Below are 20799 nucleotides of genomic sequence, written 5' to 3'. Positions count from 1 at the left end.
GTCAAATAAGCCCAGTTTGTTTAATATCTGTCTTTTTATATGAGGAGAAACGTTTTTTTGAATGCTTCTCCTTATATAGGAGACGTTTCAAGGGCTTGCCCAGAAAATCAAAGATGAGGTCAAGAAAAATACTTTACTAAGAATCTAATTTTGGGAAATGTGTCAAAAATATCAAATGTTTAAAATACGTGATTAAAATAGTGTCACAGGTCACTGTGAACAGTAGTCATTCATTTAACAAAAGAAAATTACAGGACTTCAAAGGTAAATACAGAAAGTTACATAGTTACAGAGAGAAACCTTAGCTCTAAATTTTAATAGAGAAGATTTTGTTTTCTTAAGTGGTCAGACACCTAATAAAAGCAACATGGACCGCAGGAAATTACTTTGGTAAAACACAGAATCTTTGTTTCCTGGATCAATTACCTAAACGGTAAAGAAAAGCTTTTCACAATTTCCTATTAAAAGTAGACCAGTAGTCCAAGAAATTCTTACTGTTTTAATATAGGGGACCAAATTCTAGTTTTGTATTAGTATACTTTTGATATTAATGCTAGAAAAACTTGTAAATAATTCCCTTCTAATCTTAGCTGGCTTTGTCACACGTAAAATTCTTTTTCCAAGATTCATCCTTTGCAAACCTACAACTTTCTTCTGCATTTAGATTTTGTTTTATACTTTTCCTGTTCTCATCTTGGGATGACCATTCTACTTTCAAACAAAAATTACATTTTCCCTTAATGAAACAAAACATCCTCATACTTTATAGCTTTTGCTTACCAAAATCATGTATTATTCTTTTATACTTTATATAAAATTATTTCTCTTATTTCTAGTAATTTTAGTAATTTATGTATTAATTAGAATTCTGAACTCTTAATGACCTTAATTTCCAAAGGACACTAGGAAGCAAGTAATTGTGAACTATTTGTCACACTAGCCATCTGAAGATTTGCAAATCTATGAATCATAATATCTGGAAGCATGTACTTTCTCATAGCACAGTTTGTCAGTGTGGGGCAGGGCATGTTTACTAATGGCCCCAAGTATCTTTAGTCTCTGTAATAAGAAACTGTAGAAGAAGCAAAATGTTATCTATCTTCTTTGGATTTTTGGCTAGGCCTATTGTTTGTGCACATTATTCTCAGCCTCAAGTTTCCATTCTTGATAATAAGAATGTTAAAACCTTCTGGTACAGGGAAGACATTGTTCACATTGGACTTTTATCTTACCTCTATTTAACTCACTCGTTTTTAATAATTATGCTTGGATTGCTTAGCAAGATGGGACATCAAACAGCTAGTCATCATCTTAAGTTACTTTTCTTGCTGATGAATTTTGTAATGTAGAGATAACATAAGTTTATTTTACCAGTAAACCTAGGTAGGAAAAGTCATGTATCTGTTAATTTTAATGTTAACAACTGTGAAGATATGTCTGTTTTAATCAAACCAATAATATTCTTATTTGCCAAAGATTACCCAAGTTATGTGAACTTCAAAAATCATTTGGGTCATTTCCTATTTTTCTGAGCAAATACTTCATTTCTGTAAGTGCTTATTTTTCTTTAAGTCAATTAAATGGCATTCTTATACAAATTGACAATATCATAAGGAAGTAGAAAATATCACACATATGTAAATATACATCATAGATGCAGACATACATAAACATATAAACAGAAACAGATCTTACACCTTTCATTTAAAACTTTTAGCCATGTTCCACGTACAATAATACAACACTCATGAATGATTATTAAAGAATACCTGGATCCAAATTGTTTTTCTGGCCGGTGGAATAATATTCCACAAAAAGCTACAACTTTTGAATGATATTTGTGAAAAAGACTTTAAGATGTTTTTACTTGCCTTCTGTAAAGAACCTTTTAAAGAGGCCATCTTTGATTTATCTTTTCAATGCCTCTGCTTGCCAGTTAAAGAATGCATCCCATTGCTTTTATGGCATTGGAATCCTTTCTTTTCTGATACACCTCACAAGTGAGCAATTTAATCTAGGTTAAAACTTCCCTATTGTGATCACTGTAATTCTAAGTTGTCCTTAGTAAGATTAAGGACTTTTTTTTTTTCTTTTCCAAAAATACACAGGTTCTGGGCTTGTAATTCTTTTTTTTTTATTTTTTATTTTTTATTATACTTTAAGTTCTAGGGTACATGTGCATAACGTTTATATCATGTATAACTCCCCAATGCAATCCCTCCCTCCTCCCCCTCCCCATGATAGGCCCCAGTGTGTGATGTTCCCCTTCCCGAGTCCAAGTGATCTCATTGTTCAGTTCCCACCTATGAGTGAGAACATGCGGTGTTTGGTTTTCTGTTCTTGTGATAGTTTGCTAAGAATGATGGTTTCCAGCTGCATCCATGTCCCTACAAAGGACGCAAACTCATCCTTTTTGATGGCTGCATAGTATTCCATGGTGTATATGTGCCACATTTTCTTAATCCAATCTGTCACAGATGGACATTTGGGTTGATTCCAAGTCTTTGCTATTGTGAATAGTGCCGCAATAAACATACGTGTGCATGTGTCTTTGTAGTAGAGTAATTTATAATCCTTTGGGTCATATGGTACATCTAGTTCTAGATCCTTGAGGAATCGCCATACTGTTTTCCATAATGGTTGAACTAGTTTACAATCCCACCAACAGTGTAAAAGTGTTCCTATTTCTCCACATCCTCTCCAACATCTATTGTTTCCTGACTTCTTAATGATTGCCATTCTAACTGGTGTGAGATGGTATCTCATTGTGGTTTTGATTTGCATTTCTCTGATGGCGAGTGATGACGAGCATTTTTTCATGTGTCTGTTGGCTGTATGGATGTCTTCTTTTGAGAAATGTCTGTTCATATCCTTTCCCCACTTTTTTGATGGGGTTGTTTGTTTTTTTCTTGTATATTTGTTTGAGTTCTTTGTAGATTCTGGATATTAGCCCTTTGTCAGATGAGTAGGTTGCAAAAATTTTCTCTTTCTGACTGTCAGACGGAAAACTATCAAACAGGAAGGACACCTATACCAAAACCCCATCAGTACGTCACCATCATCAAAGACCAGAGACAGATAAAACCACAAAGATGGGGAAAAAGCAGGGCAGAAAAGCTGGAAATTCAAAAAATAAGAGCGCATCTCCCCCTGCAAAGGAGCGCAGCCCATCGCCAGCAACGGATCAAAGCTGGTCAGAGAATGACTTTGACGAGATGAGAGAAGAAGGCTTCAGTCCATCAAACTTCTCAGAGCTAAAGGAGGAATTACGTACCCAGCGCGAAGAAACTAAAAATCTTGAAAAAAAGTGGAAGAATTGACAGCTAGACTAATTAATGCAGAGAAGATCATAAACGAAATGACAGAGATGAAAACCATGACACGAGAAATACGTGACAAATGCACAAGCTTCAGTAACCGACTCGATCAACTGGAAGAAAGAGTATCAGCGATTGAGGATCAAATGAATGAAATGAAGCGAGAAGAGAAACCAAAAGAAAAAAGAAGAAAAAGAAATGAACAAAGCCTGCAAGAAGTATGGGATTATGTAAAAAGACCAAATCTACGTCTGATTGGGGTGCCTGAAAGTGAGGGGGAAAATGGAACCAAGTTGGAAAACACTCTTCAGGATATCATCCAGGAGAACTTCCCCAACCTAGTAGGGCAGGCCAACATTCAAATTCAGGAAATACAGAGAACGCCACAAAGATACTCCTCCAGAAGAGCAACTCCAAGACACATAATTGCCAGATTCACCAAAGTTGAAATGAAGGAAAAAATCTTAAGGGCAGCCAGAGAGAAAGGTCGGGTTACCCACAAAGGGAAGCCCATCAGACTAACAGCAGATCTCTCGGCAGAAACTCTACAAGCCAGAAGAGAGTGGGGGCCAATATTCAACGTTCTTAAAGAAAAGAATTTTCAACCCAGAATTTCATATCCAGCCAAACTAAGTTTCATCAGTGAAGGAGAAATAAAATCCTTTACAGATAAGCAAATGCTTAGAGATTTTGTCACCACCAGGCCTGCCTTACAAGAGACCCTGAAGGAAGCCCTAAACATGGAAAGGAACAACCGGTACCAGCCATTGCAAAAACATGCCAAAATGTAAAGACCATCGAGGCTAGGAAGAAACTGCATCAACTAATGAGCAAAATAACCAGTTAATATCATAATGACAGGATCAAGTTGACACATAACAATATTAACCTTAAATGTAAATGGACTAAATGCTCCAATTAAAAGACACAGACTGGCAAACTGGATAAAGAGTCAAGACCCATCAGTCTGCTGTATTCAGGAGACCCATCTCACATGCAGAGACATACATAGGCTCAAAATAAAGGGATGGAGAAAGATCTACCAAGCAAATGGAGAACAAAAAAAAGCAGGGGTTGCAATCCTAGTCTCTGATAAAACAGACTTTAAACCATCAAAGATCAAAAGAGACAAAGAAGGCCATTACATAATGGTAAAGGGATCAATTCAACAGGAAGAGCTAACTCTCCTAAATATATATGCACCCAATACAGGAGCACCCAGATTCATAAAGCAAGTCCTTAGAGATCTGCAAAGAGACTTAGACTCCCATACAATAATAATGGGAGATTTCAACACTCCACTGTAATTCTTTATAAAGTTAGCCAGTGTCCCAGAAGGTGGAGTCCCAGACTCTTTAGATTTAGGGGAAACCACTTTGAAAAGGTACCTACCTGAGTCCAACAACTGGATCCAATCCAGTCCAATCCTGAACCCCATCTAGTAAAAAATGCTCAAATAAAGTCAGCAAGCTCAAAACTCAAATTCATGCTGCTCTAATCAGAGGGATCAGTGTGCAATGGGCTCTGGCTCTTTGCATGGACACTTGGTGCTTCTGGAGGTATACTTCAGATCTCACTTTTGATGCCAAACTGCTAAAAGAAAAACATTAGACAGATTAATTAGAACAAAGTTTATTTGAGCAAAGAAATAACTCATGAATTGGGCAGCACTCTCAACCTTAAAAGGTTCAGAGAGCTTCATCCACCAATGTGGGCATACAGTATTTATAAATAGAAAAAGCAAATTATATACAGAAATAGCTTTTTTGCTTACACCTTGTGTCTGCCTTATTTGGACATGTGTGAGCAGTTTGCAGCCTGTAATTGGCTGAAAGCTCAGCTGCTATGATTGGCCAAGATTCAACTACTTGTTGCAAGAATGATATATATATGTGTGTGTGTTATATATGTGTGTATATGTGTATATATGTGTATATATATACACACATACATATACGTGTGTGAGTATATATACACACATATATATATATACATATAATTTTTTTTTTTTTGAGATGGAGTCTTGCTCTGTCGCCCAGGCTGGAGTGCAGTGGCGTGATCTCGGCTCACTGCTGCAAGCTCTGCCTCCGAGGTTCAAGTGATTCTCCTGCCTCAGCCTCCTGAGTAGCTGGGACTACAGGCGCCCGCCATCATGCCCAGATAATTTTTGTATTTTTAGTGGGGATGGGGTTTCACCATATTGGCTAGGCTGGTCTGGAACTCCCGACCTCGTGATCTGCCCACCTTGGCCTCCCAAAGTGCTGGGATTACAGGCGTGAGCCACTGAGCCCGGCCAAGAATATATTCTTAAGGTGGGTTGCAGTTGGTTTACATACTGTATCAGCTTACAGTTCACTATGTACTCTGGCAGCTTTAGGCCAAATTTAATTTAACAGTAGCATAACTTATTTAAAAAAGAAATTTATCAGGTGTAGTTTATCCTAAAAAGTATTTTAGATGCATTTGTTAATATTGGACTGAAGGTTTTCTATAAAGAAGTTATTTTTAAAGGGAAGTGTAATAAAGAGGGAGATATACAGGTTAAATCTTATAATGAATATTCAAACTTGTGCTGTTTTATGTATTGGAATCTTGTTGTCAATTAAAATAAGTTTGAAATCGTTGCTTGGAACTTTCTTTTAAGGATTTTGTCTTAATGACATTTTGCCTGCGTTCTGAAAACATGAAAATGTGAGTGTAACATTAAAAAAATAAAAATGCAGTGAGATGGGGGTAACTTGACATACTTTTTCTGTGATGAGTTTTGCAGAAATTAGAAAAAAAGCCCTTACATATATTCTCTCTTGCTGTTGCTCTTTCTCGCTCTCTTTGGTTCAGTAATGCCACTTATAAGAACCTATTCTAAGGAATTTTCAGAGGAGCGCAAAATGATTTAGGTACAAGTTACTGTTATTTGAAAGTATGAAAAATAGCAAATATCTAACAATAGGCTATTAATGAAATGACTATATCATGATGAAATAAATGTTCACAAATAAAATTATTTTCTTAAAAAATTTAAAGATATGGGAAATATTCATTAATGCTTTGTGGAAAAGGCAGAATACAGTTTTGTGTATATATCTTTGTAGGAAAAAGATTGAAGGGCAATACGTCAAAATATTTATTTCTGATAAACTGTGGACGCTTTTAAGTTTCTTTTCGTTTTCTAAATCTCATTAACTATATATAATTATATAACCTTTATAATTAAAAATAAACCAAATAAATTTAGTGTTTTAGATGTTATTTTCTAATTTTTACCTCAAAATTCCTTTTAATAAAAAACTCAATATCCTCATCCTTTTAACATATGCAGCTATGAATATAAGTATGTAATACTTTTATATAAAAATGGCTTATTTAATGTAAAATATTTGCAGTCAAACCCTTATTATAACAATCAGTTTTGACTAAAAAGCGGAGTCAAAGGAAAAGGCTTTGTTGACTTCTTAAAACTCTATTTCCTCATGAACAGTTTGGAGACTCTCAAACAATTTTCATTTGTTTGGAATTGAAAATTGATTTACTACAACATAAATCAGCAGTTTATAGTAACTGTCTTGTCTTATGTACCCTTTAGCAAAGACTTTAAAATGTGAAACCTAAAGGAAAGAAATTTATATGTAAATATTATCTCATGGATTCTTGTAGATAATTTTATCTATCCTATGTATTTTTACACATGGAATCCTATTAAGAGCAACTTTTCCTTCATTGGGAGGTGTCTAAGAAAGAGGACATGTAAGGAAGTTTGGATGTTGGTTATTTTTGCCACTGTTATGAATAAACTCTTATACTTAGGAAAGCAGAATATTTATTATGCCATTAAGGCTTTTTGTTCTGTGTTCATGAGGAATAGTCATCTGGTTTTCTCTTCTTTGTAAATGTCTTGATTAGGCTTTGTTTTTAATGTTATTCTGTCCTCATTAAATGAGTTGAAGGTATTTCCTTATCTATTTTTTGGAAGAGCTTTTGAGTTTGTAGGATTGGTGTTTTTTCTTTAAATGTTTTAACAGAATTCATCAGTGCAACCATCTAGGTTTGGAAGGGGTGTGTGTGTGTGTGTGTTTATGTATAGTTTTTTGGTAACAAATCAATTTTGTTACAGCTAGTCAGATTTTTGTTTGCTTAGTCTGCTAGTTTAGATAGGTTGTATTTTTCAAGGAATCTGTCCATTTCACCTATGTTGTTGAATTTTGGGTATAATGTTTTTCATAATACTCCTATCTTTTTAATATCTGTGGGATCTGTAATGATGCCCCCTATTTGATTCCTGATATGAGTAATTCTTACTTTCTTTTTGTCTATCAGTATAGCTAGGGTCTTATTAATTTTGTTGATCTTTTCAAAGAACCAATTTTGACTCTTTATTGTTTGCTTTCTGTTTCATTGCTTGTTTCTACTACTTAGTTTATGTTTACTTTGTAGCTTCTTAAGATAGAACTGTAGATTATTTATTTTAGACATTTCTTCTTTTTAATGTAAGTATTTCAACTGTAAATTTCCCCTCAAGCATTCATTTAGCTGCATTCTACAAATTTTTATATATTGCATTTTCATTGTTACTTAGTTTGAAATATTTTCTAATTTCCTTTTTGATTTCCTCTTTGGTCCATGTATTTAGAAGATGTTTAATTTCCAAATTTGTTTTTTCATATATCTTATTGTTACTGATTCTATTATAGTCAGAGAACATATTTATGATTTTAATCAAATTTATTAACACGTTTTATGGATCAGCATTTGTCCTATTTTGAGGAATGTGCTATCTGCACTTGAAAGTCATATGTGTTCTACAGTTGTTAGGTATTGTTTTGTATAAATATCAATTAGACTAACATAGTTGGTAGTGTTCAAGTTTATATCTTACTGATATTTTTGCCTAGTCTTCTGTCAATTACTAAGAAAAAAGGCTTTTATATCTCCAAGTATGATTATGGAAGTGCTTGTTTTGCCCTTTAATTCTGTTAGATTCAGCATCACGCATTATGGAATTCTGTTATTAGGCATAAACATGCAGTTGTTACGCCTCCTGATACATTGACCCTTTTGTCATTTTGAAATGTCCCTGTTTTATTTCTGGTAATACTTTTTGTCGTTAAGTCTACCTCATCTGATATTAATATAGCTGCTCCAGCCTTTATAAGCCTACTGTTTGTGTAGCATATTTTTTGCCATCCATTTACTTTCGACCTATAAAACTGTAATCCTTGGGATATCATATAGTTGGGTCTTACTTTTTTTATTTGTTTTTATAGTCTCTGCATTTTAATTGGAGTGTTTAGTCCATTAAAATTGAATGTAATTATTGATTTGGTTGGATATAAGTTTACTATTTTACTATTTGTTTTCTGTTTGACCCTCTGCTTTTTGTTTCTGTTTTTCTTTCCTGCATTCTTTTTGCTTTATCGAACATTCCTTCAAATTCTCCTTCAAGTTATTTAGTAGGTTCTTAACTATGTTCTCTTTGTATTTTGTCTGTATGTGTAGTTACTCTAGGGATTACGTATTCTTAACTTTTTGCCAACTCTTATAGCTAATATTGGACCAGTTTATTTTCATCATATAAATGTTGCAACTAAATTACCAAAGCAGTCCATTTACTGCCCTGTTCATCCTTAATGTTATGATGTCCTATGTATTCATCTACATATTTTATGAACACTGTAAGACAGTGTTATAATTTTTGCATTAGATAGGCATGTCTATTTAAATTAAATTACTAGGAAAAAGTAATCTTTTATATTTACCCAGACATTTACCATTTCTGATGCTCTTTATTCCTTCCTCAAGAATTTACTTTTCAACTGCTATTTCCCTTCAGACTAAAGAATTTCTCTTGCACTTTCTGTATTGCAGGTTGACTGTTAACACATTCTTATAGCTTCAGTTATCTGAAATGCATTTTGCCTTCATTCTTAAATGATACATTTTTGGATGTAGAATACTGGACTGACACCCATTTTCTTTCTGCATACTTAAGTCATTTTTTTTTTGTGTTTAATATGTCATCTGTTTCTCACTGCTTTCAAGATTTTTTCCTTTATGATTATTTTCCCTCATATTTATTCCACTAGAAGTTCACTGAACTTCTTGAATCTTTTAAAATTTTTGTCTTGCACTAAATTTGGGAAATTTGTAGCCATTATTTGTTCAGAGTTTTTGTTCCTAGTTTCTCTACTTGCCTTCTAATTACAATTATACATATATTAGCATATATTAGCCCTTTTAATATTTAGCCATCGGTCCCTGAGACTCAGGTTTATTATTTTTTCAATCCTTTTAGTCTCTGTTATTCAGACTGACTAATTTTTAATGATCTGACATAATTTTCACTAACTCTTCTGTCACCTTGATTCTGCTTGTAAGCCTATCCAGGTTAATTTTTTTTTTAATTTTTAATTCTTTTTTTTTTTTTTTGAGACGGAGTCTTGCTCTGTTGCCTAGGCTAAAGTTCAGTGGTGTGATCTTGACTCACTGCAACCTCCACCTCCTGGGTTCAAGCAATTCTCCTGCCTCAGCCTCCTGAGTAGCTGGGATTACAGGTGCCCCCCACCATGCCTGGCTAATTTTTGTATTTTTAGTAGAGACGGGGTTTCACCACGTTGGTCAGGCTGGTCTCAGACTCCTGACCTTGTGATCCACCCGCCTTGGCCTCCTGAAGTGCTGGGATTACAGGCATGAACCACTGTGCCCGGCCCCAGTTAATTTTATAATTTCAAATAATGTATTTTTCAGTTCTAGAACTTCTTATTGGTTCTTTTTTTGATATTTTCTTCTGTTTCTCTGATGAGATTTCCTGTCTTATTAAGCATATTTCTATTTACATCTTTGAATACAATTTTAATTGCTTCTTTAAAGTTTTTGTCTGCTAATTCTAACATTTGAGTGACTTTGGGATTGGTCTCTATTGTCGTCTGAAAATGAGTCACATTTTTCTTTTTCCTTGTTTGTGAAGTAATTTTGTATGTATCCTAGTTATTGCTGTAATTACTACATTGTAGAGACTCTGGATTCTGTTTTATTCATCTGAAAAGCATTGATTTTTGTTTGTTTTAGCAGACATTTAATGGTTAGATTCAAACTGCAAACTCTCGTGGGCTGCCCTCAAATCTTTACTTATTTTGCCCTTAGCTGGTATTTTTGGAGTTTTCCCTGCACATATGTGGTTCCACAAGTCAGCTGTAGACTTGAACTGAATGTATGCACAGAATTTAGGACTCTTCCTTTCTGACTCTATCCTTTCCAGGATTCCTCCCTCACTTTCTAGTTGTTTGGTTACCTGGCACCTCATCCTCTGGTTCTTCAGACAGATAGACTGAGGAATTTTCTTCAGAGCTTTAGTTGCTCTGCATGTTGTGACTGGAGCCTGCCCACAGGCTGAAAGCTGCAACAAACAGGTAACTAACTCACTTAGTGTCATCTCTTTTTCTGTGTTGATTCCCCTCTAGGATCAACCTGTTTTCGATAATCTTCCAGTGCTTTCAGGTAATTTGTTGTACTATTGTTTGTAGCTTGTAGTTGTTCCATGCAGGAGAATTCCTCTGATAAGAGGTTAATCAGCCATTGTGGAAAGTAATGTGGCAAATGTGGTATGTTGAAGTACAAGCTTAATAGTTATCTTATTGTTTTAAAATATCCAGAAAAGGAAGAGAGTATGATGTATATAATACACACAGACACACACACACATACACACACACACACGCGGAAAGAACCGTTTTAACTCCATAGTTCACTTAATAAAACATTGGAGCAGAACACATTTCCAATGTAAGTGTAGATAGTTTATTATATGTCAAAAGAAAATTCTTAAATTCATAAAAAACGTGTATATGGAAATAAACCTGGGATTTATTGTGACTATTTTCAGGGATATTATACTAGCAGTAATTACATTTTAAAACCTAATCAGATGACTGAAATCTTGGACTGATTTACAAGTTCTGTTGTGTATTTTATAGGTAATTTTTTTTTTTTTTGCTTCTGATGTATGTTTTGATTTGCTTCAGTTACCATAAGACAGAATAATTTCTGATTTTAAAAAAATTTGGGCTGCGCATGGTGGCTCATGCCTGTAATCCTAGCACTTTGGGAGGCCCAGGTGGTTGGATCACCTGAGGTCAACTCAAGACCAGCCTGGCCAACATGGTGAAACCTCATCTCTACTAAAAATACAAAATTAGCTGGGTGTGGTGGCACATACCTGTAGTTCCAGCTACTCGGGAGGCTGAAACAAGAGAATCGCTTGAATCCGGGAGGTGAAGACTACAGTGAGCTGAGATCGCGCCACTGCACTTCAGTGTGAGTGAGACAGAGAGAGACTCCGTCTCAAAAAAAAAAAATGGTAAAATAATTTGATGGATACTTCCTAATAAGATTGTCGCTTTCTAGGAAATGTTCTTTTCATGATTCCTCTTGTACTCCATAGGTTCTTTGTGAAGCAGGAGGCAGAATCTGTGTTTTGATTTTACTTTCCCCTCTGTGCCAGTAGTTTTCCTCCCTGCTGTATCTCCTTTATATTTCTTTCTCTTAACCTTTTTTTAATTGCCTCTAGTTTTTAATTTTTTATGTGTAGTAGGAAAGAAAGATTAGGAATATTGATTACATTATTTGATTTTTTTCTTTATTACTACACATTTTTTACTTGCCTAGCCCTTATCTTTTCTTCTTTGCTGTTGTAGAATATTTTTAATGTTTTACTCAATGAGTTGGGAATTTGAAGAAGTAAAAGCAAGGACTCCATATACTCTCGTTCTACTGGGGAGGTCCTGCTTGTTGAATTTTTAGGTATTTCAAGATGTTCCAGTCAACTGACAAGGGCTTCTCACAGTGTCAGAACTGTAATCATGATGAGACTAATGCACCTAACAATAGTTCTGGTATGTGAATAACAACTTTTGCATGTTTCTTTCACCAGAAAATTCTCTGGAGTATAGCAGTATCCTGTATTCTTAGTTAGAAATTTGGCAAACCACTTGGATGCTTTCAAAGGAGATTTTGAGTTAATCATGCTAATCAAAGAAGAAGAATATGTTTTAATCAGATGTGAAATTCTGTAAGATTGGTATATATCTTCATTTCTTAATTCTTCTAAAAAAGGAAAAATAAAGCTTGTTTGCTTTCTTAGAACCTTCTAAATAATATGAAAGTTAATTAAACTTGAGGTTTTAGTGTGTTTCTTACTGTAAAGCCATTGTGGAACTTGTAAAATACCGGTCACTAATGTGGACCATATTTCCTTTTATGTAGGTTATCAGTGGAGATTTATTTGATTTTTACTTTTTTATACTAAATTCCTTAGTTCTTTTGTTGTCATAAAATATAAATAAATATTTTTGAAGATGTATATCTAGTTTGTAATGTGTTTGTTTGGATAATCTGGTTGTACTAAATCTTTAGAGTGATCCACTATATGGGTTCTTCTCTATATGATAACAATTAATTCTGTCCAGTTGGTTGACCATAAATAAGGTAGAATTTTCTACCCTTTTACCTTAGTTTATTCTTAAACAAATGGTGAGATGGTTATTGTTATGAGACTAGGTAGGCTGCTTCTTGTAATAATTGTTAATTTTTACGTATAATGATGACACGTAGATACTCTCTGGCTTATACTTGGGAAAACTTTGTTACTTGTGATTCTGAATAGCACTCTACTTTTAAAAGTTTTTTTAATGTATAGAATACCCTATTATCCAGTGTATAGGTTCCAAAGTTAAAATATTCTGTTATATATTAATAAATATATATTTATTAATATATATTAGTATATTAACACTACTAACATATTATAAAAGTTAAAATATTCAGTTATATCAACAGAGATTAAGGAATAGAATACAATTCACTGAAGTCATTGTTTTCATTCATTGCTTTAAAAATATTTTCTTCATTTTAAAGATGTCTAGATCTATTTGCATGTTCATGTTTTCCACTATCAATGATGCTTGTTTGTGTATTTCTTAAGTCATCTAGGGTTGCCATCTTAAAGAAGAGTAGCTTTGTTTCCAAAGTGTTTTTCTAGTGTAATTAATGCAAACAGACTCATTATCTAGATGCAAGGACTTTAAAGAAATCTGAAAAACAGAAAACAATGAACTTACACAGGGCTAGAGTCCATGTTAGGCTTGTAACTAAGCTCAGTTTCATTTGCTGGCCTTTTATTTAACCCATACCGATTAATATTTTCTGTATGGACAAGTTTGGTCCATTAACCTAAAGATAATTTGTGAATAAACTCTGATGTTCTCCCACATTGTAAATCTGGTATTTTCTTCATTGTAATAAAAAATATCATGCTATAGTAACTAATTCTTGCCCCATACCCTTTTTCTCCCCTTTAGAAAAATTGGAAGCTCAACCACCCACCCCAGGACAGCTGAGATATGGTAATGGTTCTATAATTGTTAAATATATGTTCATCTATCTTTTGGCCTTGAAATAGCTGTATCATTCATTGATAGCACAGAAGAGTCAGTAAATTAAATCTTTCCAGATAGAGTGGATTATCCTGTTCATTATACGAAGCACAAAGTTTATAAACTTGGCTAAGGATGTAACACAATATTGTAAAATATCTAATTTTGTTAAAAATATCTAATATTATTAAAATATTGTTGCCATTTAGAAATAGAATTATTTTTATGATAAGAGTTTTCTTGATTTCCAGGAAGAATGATGTATTTACTTTAGTTTGAATTTAAGTTGGGTAAATGCAGAACTAGAATTTGTAGACCCAAGGCTAGATAGAACTGTTCTCTGGTGGAGAAAATGCTTCTGGCTGGCTGTTTGTAAGAATGAAAAAAGTAAAGTTTATTTAAAACTGCCTGAAGAAGGACCTTATTACAATGCTGCTAGTGTTTTTTCTTTTCTCTATTGTGATAGGAATAAATATTCAAGAATAAATAAATATTCAAGAATATACCAAAATAATGTAAAACAAGTTTGGATGTTATTTATAAAGATGGAAGAAGTGAATTATTTAACAGTATAGTGAATTAGAGTAGGTTGTAAATTAAACCTAAATATGAAATCTGATTTGCTAACAACTGCCAATTTATAGAATAGTGTTTCTGAGAGTAAATTGAAGAAGCCACAAATTAGTAGGAGATCATTACATACTAGAGAGCAAATTTATATAATTTTTTAAAAAACCTAATGGCCAGTTATTTTTTCTCTGACAGGTAGAATGTAATTTATATTAGAAATTAGTAACTTTCCTCAAATACCAAAACAATTTAAGAATTCTTTAAGACTTCTCTTCCCAGTTAATTTGTTATGGTTCTTCCACCTTAGATTCATACAATCTATAGTTTGTAATACTATTATCATTTTTTGTAGGTGATATTGAAATTTACTGTTTATATGGCTGTGTTATCATACCTAAATCCCTTTAGGGCTGGGAACCAAGTCTTATTTATCTTTGTATCTCAGGTGCCCAGTGGAGTGCCCTGTACATGTTTATTTAACTTTTTGAAAAACTTTATTTTTTCCTTTTAGTTAAAATAAAATTTAATTTTTAGGACATAGTTATATAGGCATAAACACTAAAAACATATATCTTATAGTTCAAATCTTATAGAGTGCCTTGGTTTTACTGACCAAGTAAAAATTGCTAAGATAGCAATTACTGTAATCTTAATTTAATGGCCTGATCACCTAATTTTAAGATATTTGTAACTGACCAATTTTAGAGATGCTATGAAGTGAATCCCAAAATGCTAATTAATCCTAACCAGTTTCATCATTATTTTTCTGTACTTAAGTAGCTTTCTCTTCACTGTAAGTGTTTTATTTAGTGAATTTTTAGAAGTTCATTATACTCTTTTAACCTGTTAAATTTGTAAATCTGTATTGGTTCTGGAAGCTGCTTTTCATGAAATTCTGAGTGTTCAGTAAATAACCAGATTTAGGCAATAAGTTAAAAAACTAAGGCTAGCCTCTTTAATTGAAGAAAAAAAAATCCCATTTTGTTAATGTTCCACTTGATTTTTACCACCTTTAATAACTTAAGTAATATTCTTTGTAATTAAAAATGTCCTTGATCTTGGACATTCTTACTTAAAAACAAGAAGAAATTTTAAGTGACCTATTTTATACCTATTATGTACTGGTTTATATAATATTGTATAGCTATAATAATATTGAATATAATAGTATTCTTATACTGTGTATAGTATTGTGCCGTGGTCTTGGTCATTTATAGTGGTTGAGGGTACAAGTGCTTTTTTTCGAGTGCTTATTAGCCTTCCCTGTTAGGTGCAGAGCTCAATATAGTAATATCAAATTTTTATAACTTCTGGATTATATTTCAATTATACTTTCTGTGGAGATAACTGCATTAAAAGAAAAAAAGACTCTAAAAATTAGTGAACACATATAACCAGTTGGTTTAATGGATTTTTTTTTTTGGACGTAGTATAAAACTCAGCATTTTAATGTTTGTTGAAAAAAGGCCTCAGTTGAACGGATGTTCACTATACGTTGGCAATTTTATAGATTAATTAGAATAAAGTCTTTTACCTATTCCCAGCTTTTAATCTGTTTCACAGTCTGCCTTCAATTCTCTCAATCTGGAATTCTCTTCCTTTCCAGGTTAGTGGTCTTCAGCTTAATGAAATAATATTTTTTGAGCATCCACCATGTCCTTGATATTCTGTTGAAGATGTAAATATGAAAGAAATGAGAATAAATGTATAAAAATATGTAGGTATTAGTTCTTCCTAGTTACTTTTTTTTTTTTTTTAGATGGTGTCTTGCTCTGTCGCCAGGCTGGGGTGCAGTGGCGCAATCTCGACTCACTGCGACCTCTGCTGCCTGGGTTCAGGTGATTCTCCTGCCTCAGCCTCCCAAGTATCTGGGACTACAGGCACACGCCACCACACTCAGCTAATTTTTGTATTTTTAGTAGTGACGGGGTTTCACCATGTTGTCCAGGATGGTCTTGATCTCTTGACCTCATGATCCGCCTGCCTCAGCCTCCCAAAATGCTGGAATTACTGGCGTGACCTAATTACACTTCTAATATCTCAGATCATTGAATGTATACACCCAATATATGAAGTAAGGTGTGTTTTTGGTAGCAAGAGGTGAAGTTACAGTTTGATTTAAATCAAATATTGATTGTTTATAATTTGCAATGGCATTTAGGAATATTGATGAATTTTGAGGGGAGAAAAAGACTGCACATAGATGAGGTAATAAAGATGAGATAATCACCTTTTTCTAACATTTCTTTAAAGAAATTAGTGAGGAAAAGCACCCAAATAGCTTTTCTGACATTTGATTTAGAACATTTTCATTATTTCTAATACAGAAATCAATTTTATAGTATCAGACTTTAGTCATAAGAGAAAAAGAGATTGATGTCAGTAGCAATCAGGTAAAACGTGGTACTCGTGTATGTTTACTAACTTGTTCTCTTAATTGTATGTATATATTTGTGTGTGTATGTTACCAGCAAGAAAACACAAAAGCCTAACACAGTTATTTTTACATATTTTGTATTTTTTTCTAGTTTGTTTTGTTTTTTCCCAATATAGTTTCTCCTTGTAGCAGTAGCAGCATCTATTGGCTCTGGAAAATGAGAATCAAATTCTAGAGATTATCAAGTCTGTTTAGGATACTTTGATCATATCATCTGTTTTTGTCATTCTAAGTTAATAGAAATCTTAAAATATGTTTTTCTGTTTTTGATGTTTTTCAGTATTCATCCACAATGCGATACCTTTCATAGGGTTTGGCTTTTTGGATAATGCAATTATGATTGTTGCTGTAAGTTCTTTCTCTCACTGCTTCTATTTTGAGTTCATAAATTAATGTGGTCTACATTTTCCTAATGATTTCTCTATTGTGGTTATAAAGTTTTAATATAATGAACAAGAATATTTTTTACTATATCTCATATTAGACTATAGCTCAATTTTAAGGCATTATATTTATTAATCATTAAGACTTTAGGTAAAGCATTTAGACAAATAGACTTGGTAGAGCATTTAGACAGAACATTTAAGGCCTATATTATCCTATTCTAATTTCAACATTTTTAATAAAGAAAAATAATATGTAAAATGTTCTGATGTTCTTTAATGGTATTGGCAATTATCATCACATATATAGGTAACTATTTGATTTAGTTCCTTGTTCAATTTTCCAATGTGAAAATGTTTTAAAGCATGTTTTGATACATAGTCTATCTTTCAGTCTAGCCATTGTTTAAAGTTTCAATTCAATTAAGTGACTATATCTCCCTTTTTCCTTGTTCCATTGTAGTGTTAAAAAAAATTCCCCTTTGCTGTGGTATTTTAATGCAAGGGTGCTCCTTAAAAATGTTTAATCTCAGAGATGGCTGACTTACCTTCCTTACTACTATATAAGACCTTTTGTTAATGGATATCAATATTGGGTTCATATTCTAAAGTCAGAAATAGATCCATGATTAAAATGCAAGTCTTCAAAAACTGCACAGTGCTCTGTTTTCAAGAACATACCAAGTGTTAGCTACAGCTTATGAATTTGTCATAATGGGATTTTCATTACAATTAGATTTGATTTACATTAATTGTTTGAATATCTAGCCAACTCAGATTTTAGTAGTTTCCGAGAAGCCAGTGTGGTTCTAAATAGTTGAATAAGTTTCGCACATTCACAGTTATATAAATTGGCCAGTTTTATTCTTATATACGTATTATGAAAATGCCATAATCAGTCAGAAAACTATTTATTTTCTTATTTTGTCCAAGTAAAACAGATCGATCACAGTCCAGTTAATATGTCAATTATCAACTTCCAATACAGAGTTTTAGAATACCTTATGTGAAGTCGTTCTTTTCAGATATTAGCATTAGATTGAAGGTAATAGATCTTCAATACATTTAGTGGGAGGAGAAAAAAATATCATATACTTTGAATACCAGTTTATGAAATAAGTGATTATTATCTTAAGAATGTTTTTCATCTTGTAATTAAAATATACTGATCAACCCCTCTCATTGTGGGATAGCTATGACTGTTTTAAAATAGTAAGTTGAGATAGTTGATTCTTCTTTTTTTCCACACCATAGGCGTTTGATGTTCTCCTCCTTCCTGTTAGGTGTACTTTCCCACCCTAGTTGTACTCGTAGAAACAAATTCCTTTGTAAACTCTTGTAATAGATTTGGCCCTTATCTTGGTTGGTATTCATATTAAGCCTTTTGTTTCATAGTTTAAAAAATATTTTTATATTATTGGATTGCTTTTTATAACATACTTTATGGTTAGTTTTGGGTTACTTTACTAACAGTTTAATTGGATAGAATTTATTAGAATTCTAGAGTAGATTCATTGTATTAAGGATAATGAACCAGGTATAACTTTAAGACAACTATTAGTATTCGGTTTATTTATAATTTCTACCTCACCTATTAACACAATATTTGATGTTACTATGGGACACAGTAAAGAAGTCCATTGCCCCCAAAGCACCTTTGACTTCATATGGGGCTTTTCCTGCTGTAGAAGGATCTTCAGCTGTATTACATTCAACCAAATGATTAAGCACTTAACTATTTTTTAAATATATGTATTGCAAAGAGATTCTTCTTTGGCCACTGCCAGCGATTCATTGCTGTTAAAGATGCCATATTTATTTATTAGACTGTTGTTATCAGGTGCCTCTCTTCTATATTGGTGCTCCAGTTTTTTTGCATTCAGATATGATGATACACATCTTTATTCTTTTTCTCTGCCTATTTTTACCTTTTCTTCCTCTTTATTTCTTCTTCGAAATCTGTTTCTTGGGGTATATTTACAACCTTTTAATTTGAACTTTGTGCATCAGGACAAAAGACTTTTGAACTTTAATGCATCATCAGGCTATTGAGTCCATATTCAGCAAGAATTATATCTTAAAGTGATGCAACCAAAAGCTCTAGGGGAAAGAAACTTGAGGAAAACTCTTTTCAGTTTTGTAAATAATTGATGAGTAATGCATTATTTCTACATAAAATATAGGGCATTTTTTCCCTCCACAAATATCATTGAGATTTGAAACATTTTTTAGAAATGTTCAAGCATCAGTGTTCAAGAGAACTCTTGAAAATTAAGTCTTCTAATGGCAGCATTGCTCAGGGATTAGAATTGAATGAGCACAATAGATCCTAGGATTTCTTCTTTATTCTATTAGAATAGTTTAATCGTCTTCACTTCAGTTCCTCCTCTCTAAAATGAAAGTAAAATGTGAGCCCCTCTTTTCTTCAAAGGAATGATGATATACATATAGAAAGTCTTAAACTCTGTCATTAAATTCAGTGGCAGTACAATGGGGCTTTGCTTTGAGTGTAGATCTATTGTACTAAATGCCGTTGCTGCTTATGAATGATTGTATAGTTTCACTATTTAGTGATTAAAGAGCTAAGTGTTATAAGGATAATTTTATAAACCCCAATTTCCCTAGAAACTAGTTTAGTCTCCTTTTAATCTTTTGATAGAGTAAAAAAGAGTAGTATAGATGTATAGTTTAGAATTTAAAATCAATGTGAGTTGGTCTTGTTTTCAAAGAGCTTTAAAGCATTTTTCTCTGTGGTAGAAAAATAGAAATTCTAGATTTTTAATGATGAACTATATTTCTACATGTGTTGCTAATTTTATTTTTATAAACCTAATTTGAATGAATGAAATGTTATCGATGTTGTTTCTGTATGAATGCATATATTTAATAATTTAATGAATTAATACATTATATGTGCATATAGATGTATGTAATTTTGCAGCACTAACATATTTATTTAACTATTATATCTGTTTTTATTAATGCTTTGCTATTCTTTTATAGTCACTTCAGTTTTAATTTTTAAGATTAATTTTTTATCATATTTCAGGGAACCCATATTGAAATGTCTATTGGAATTATTTTGGGAATTTCAACTATGGCAGGTATTTAACAATAGTAAATGTTATTATTTCATTGCCTGTACATTTATAAAACATTTCAGTAGATTAGGTTTCGAAGAGGGTAATTTATTTGAATGAGTTTACTCATTGAGATACCTGTTTTCTTCATCGTATTCTTCGGATTCTTAGTTTTGTATATGTAGTACTTTTTCTGAAAATTTTAGGTACTTTATATTATGGCTATTGGATAACAATACTCTGCTATATTGATTTCTTAAGACAAGATTTTCTGGCAATTCAGTGTTACCCCTAAACATTTCTACCCTTGGTCTTATTTATTTATTTATTTACAGAGTCTCACTCTGTCACCCAGGCTGGAGTGCAGTGGTGCGATCTCAGCTCACTGCAACCTCCACCTCCCAGGTTCAAGTGATTCTCCTGCCTCAGCCTCATGAGTAGCTGGGACTGCAGGCGCCCACCATCATGCCTGGCTAATTTTTGTATTTTTAGTAGAGACGGGTTTCACCATGTTGGCCAGGATGGTCTCGAATGCCTGACCTTGTGATCCGCCCACATCAGCCTCCCAAAATGCTGGGATTACATGTG

General features: G+C 33.0%; 1 protein-coding gene across 1 annotated transcript in view; it reads left to right on the top strand.

Moving 5' to 3' along the window:
- Window positions 1-20799, top strand: part of TMEM65 (transmembrane protein 65) — a 68971-nt gene that overhangs the window by 37320 nt on the left and 10852 nt on the right. The window contains exons 2-4 of the mRNA XM_033202304.1: window positions 13667-13711; window positions 17029-17096; window positions 20181-20235. Of these exons, the coding sequence (XP_033058195.1) occupies window positions 13667-13711; window positions 17029-17096; window positions 20181-20235 (168 nt within the window). The remainder of the gene's footprint in view (window positions 1-13666; window positions 13712-17028; window positions 17097-20180; window positions 20236-20799) is intronic.

This window comes from Trachypithecus francoisi, unplaced genomic scaffold, assembly GCF_009764315.1.
Source record: "Trachypithecus francoisi isolate TF-2019V2 unplaced genomic scaffold, Tfra_2.0 Lachesis_group7, whole genome shotgun sequence".
Lineage (NCBI taxonomy): Eukaryota > Metazoa > Chordata > Mammalia > Primates > Cercopithecidae > Trachypithecus > Trachypithecus francoisi.
Note: the sequence above shows the minus strand (reverse complement) of the source record. Positions and strands in the feature narration are given on the sequence as shown.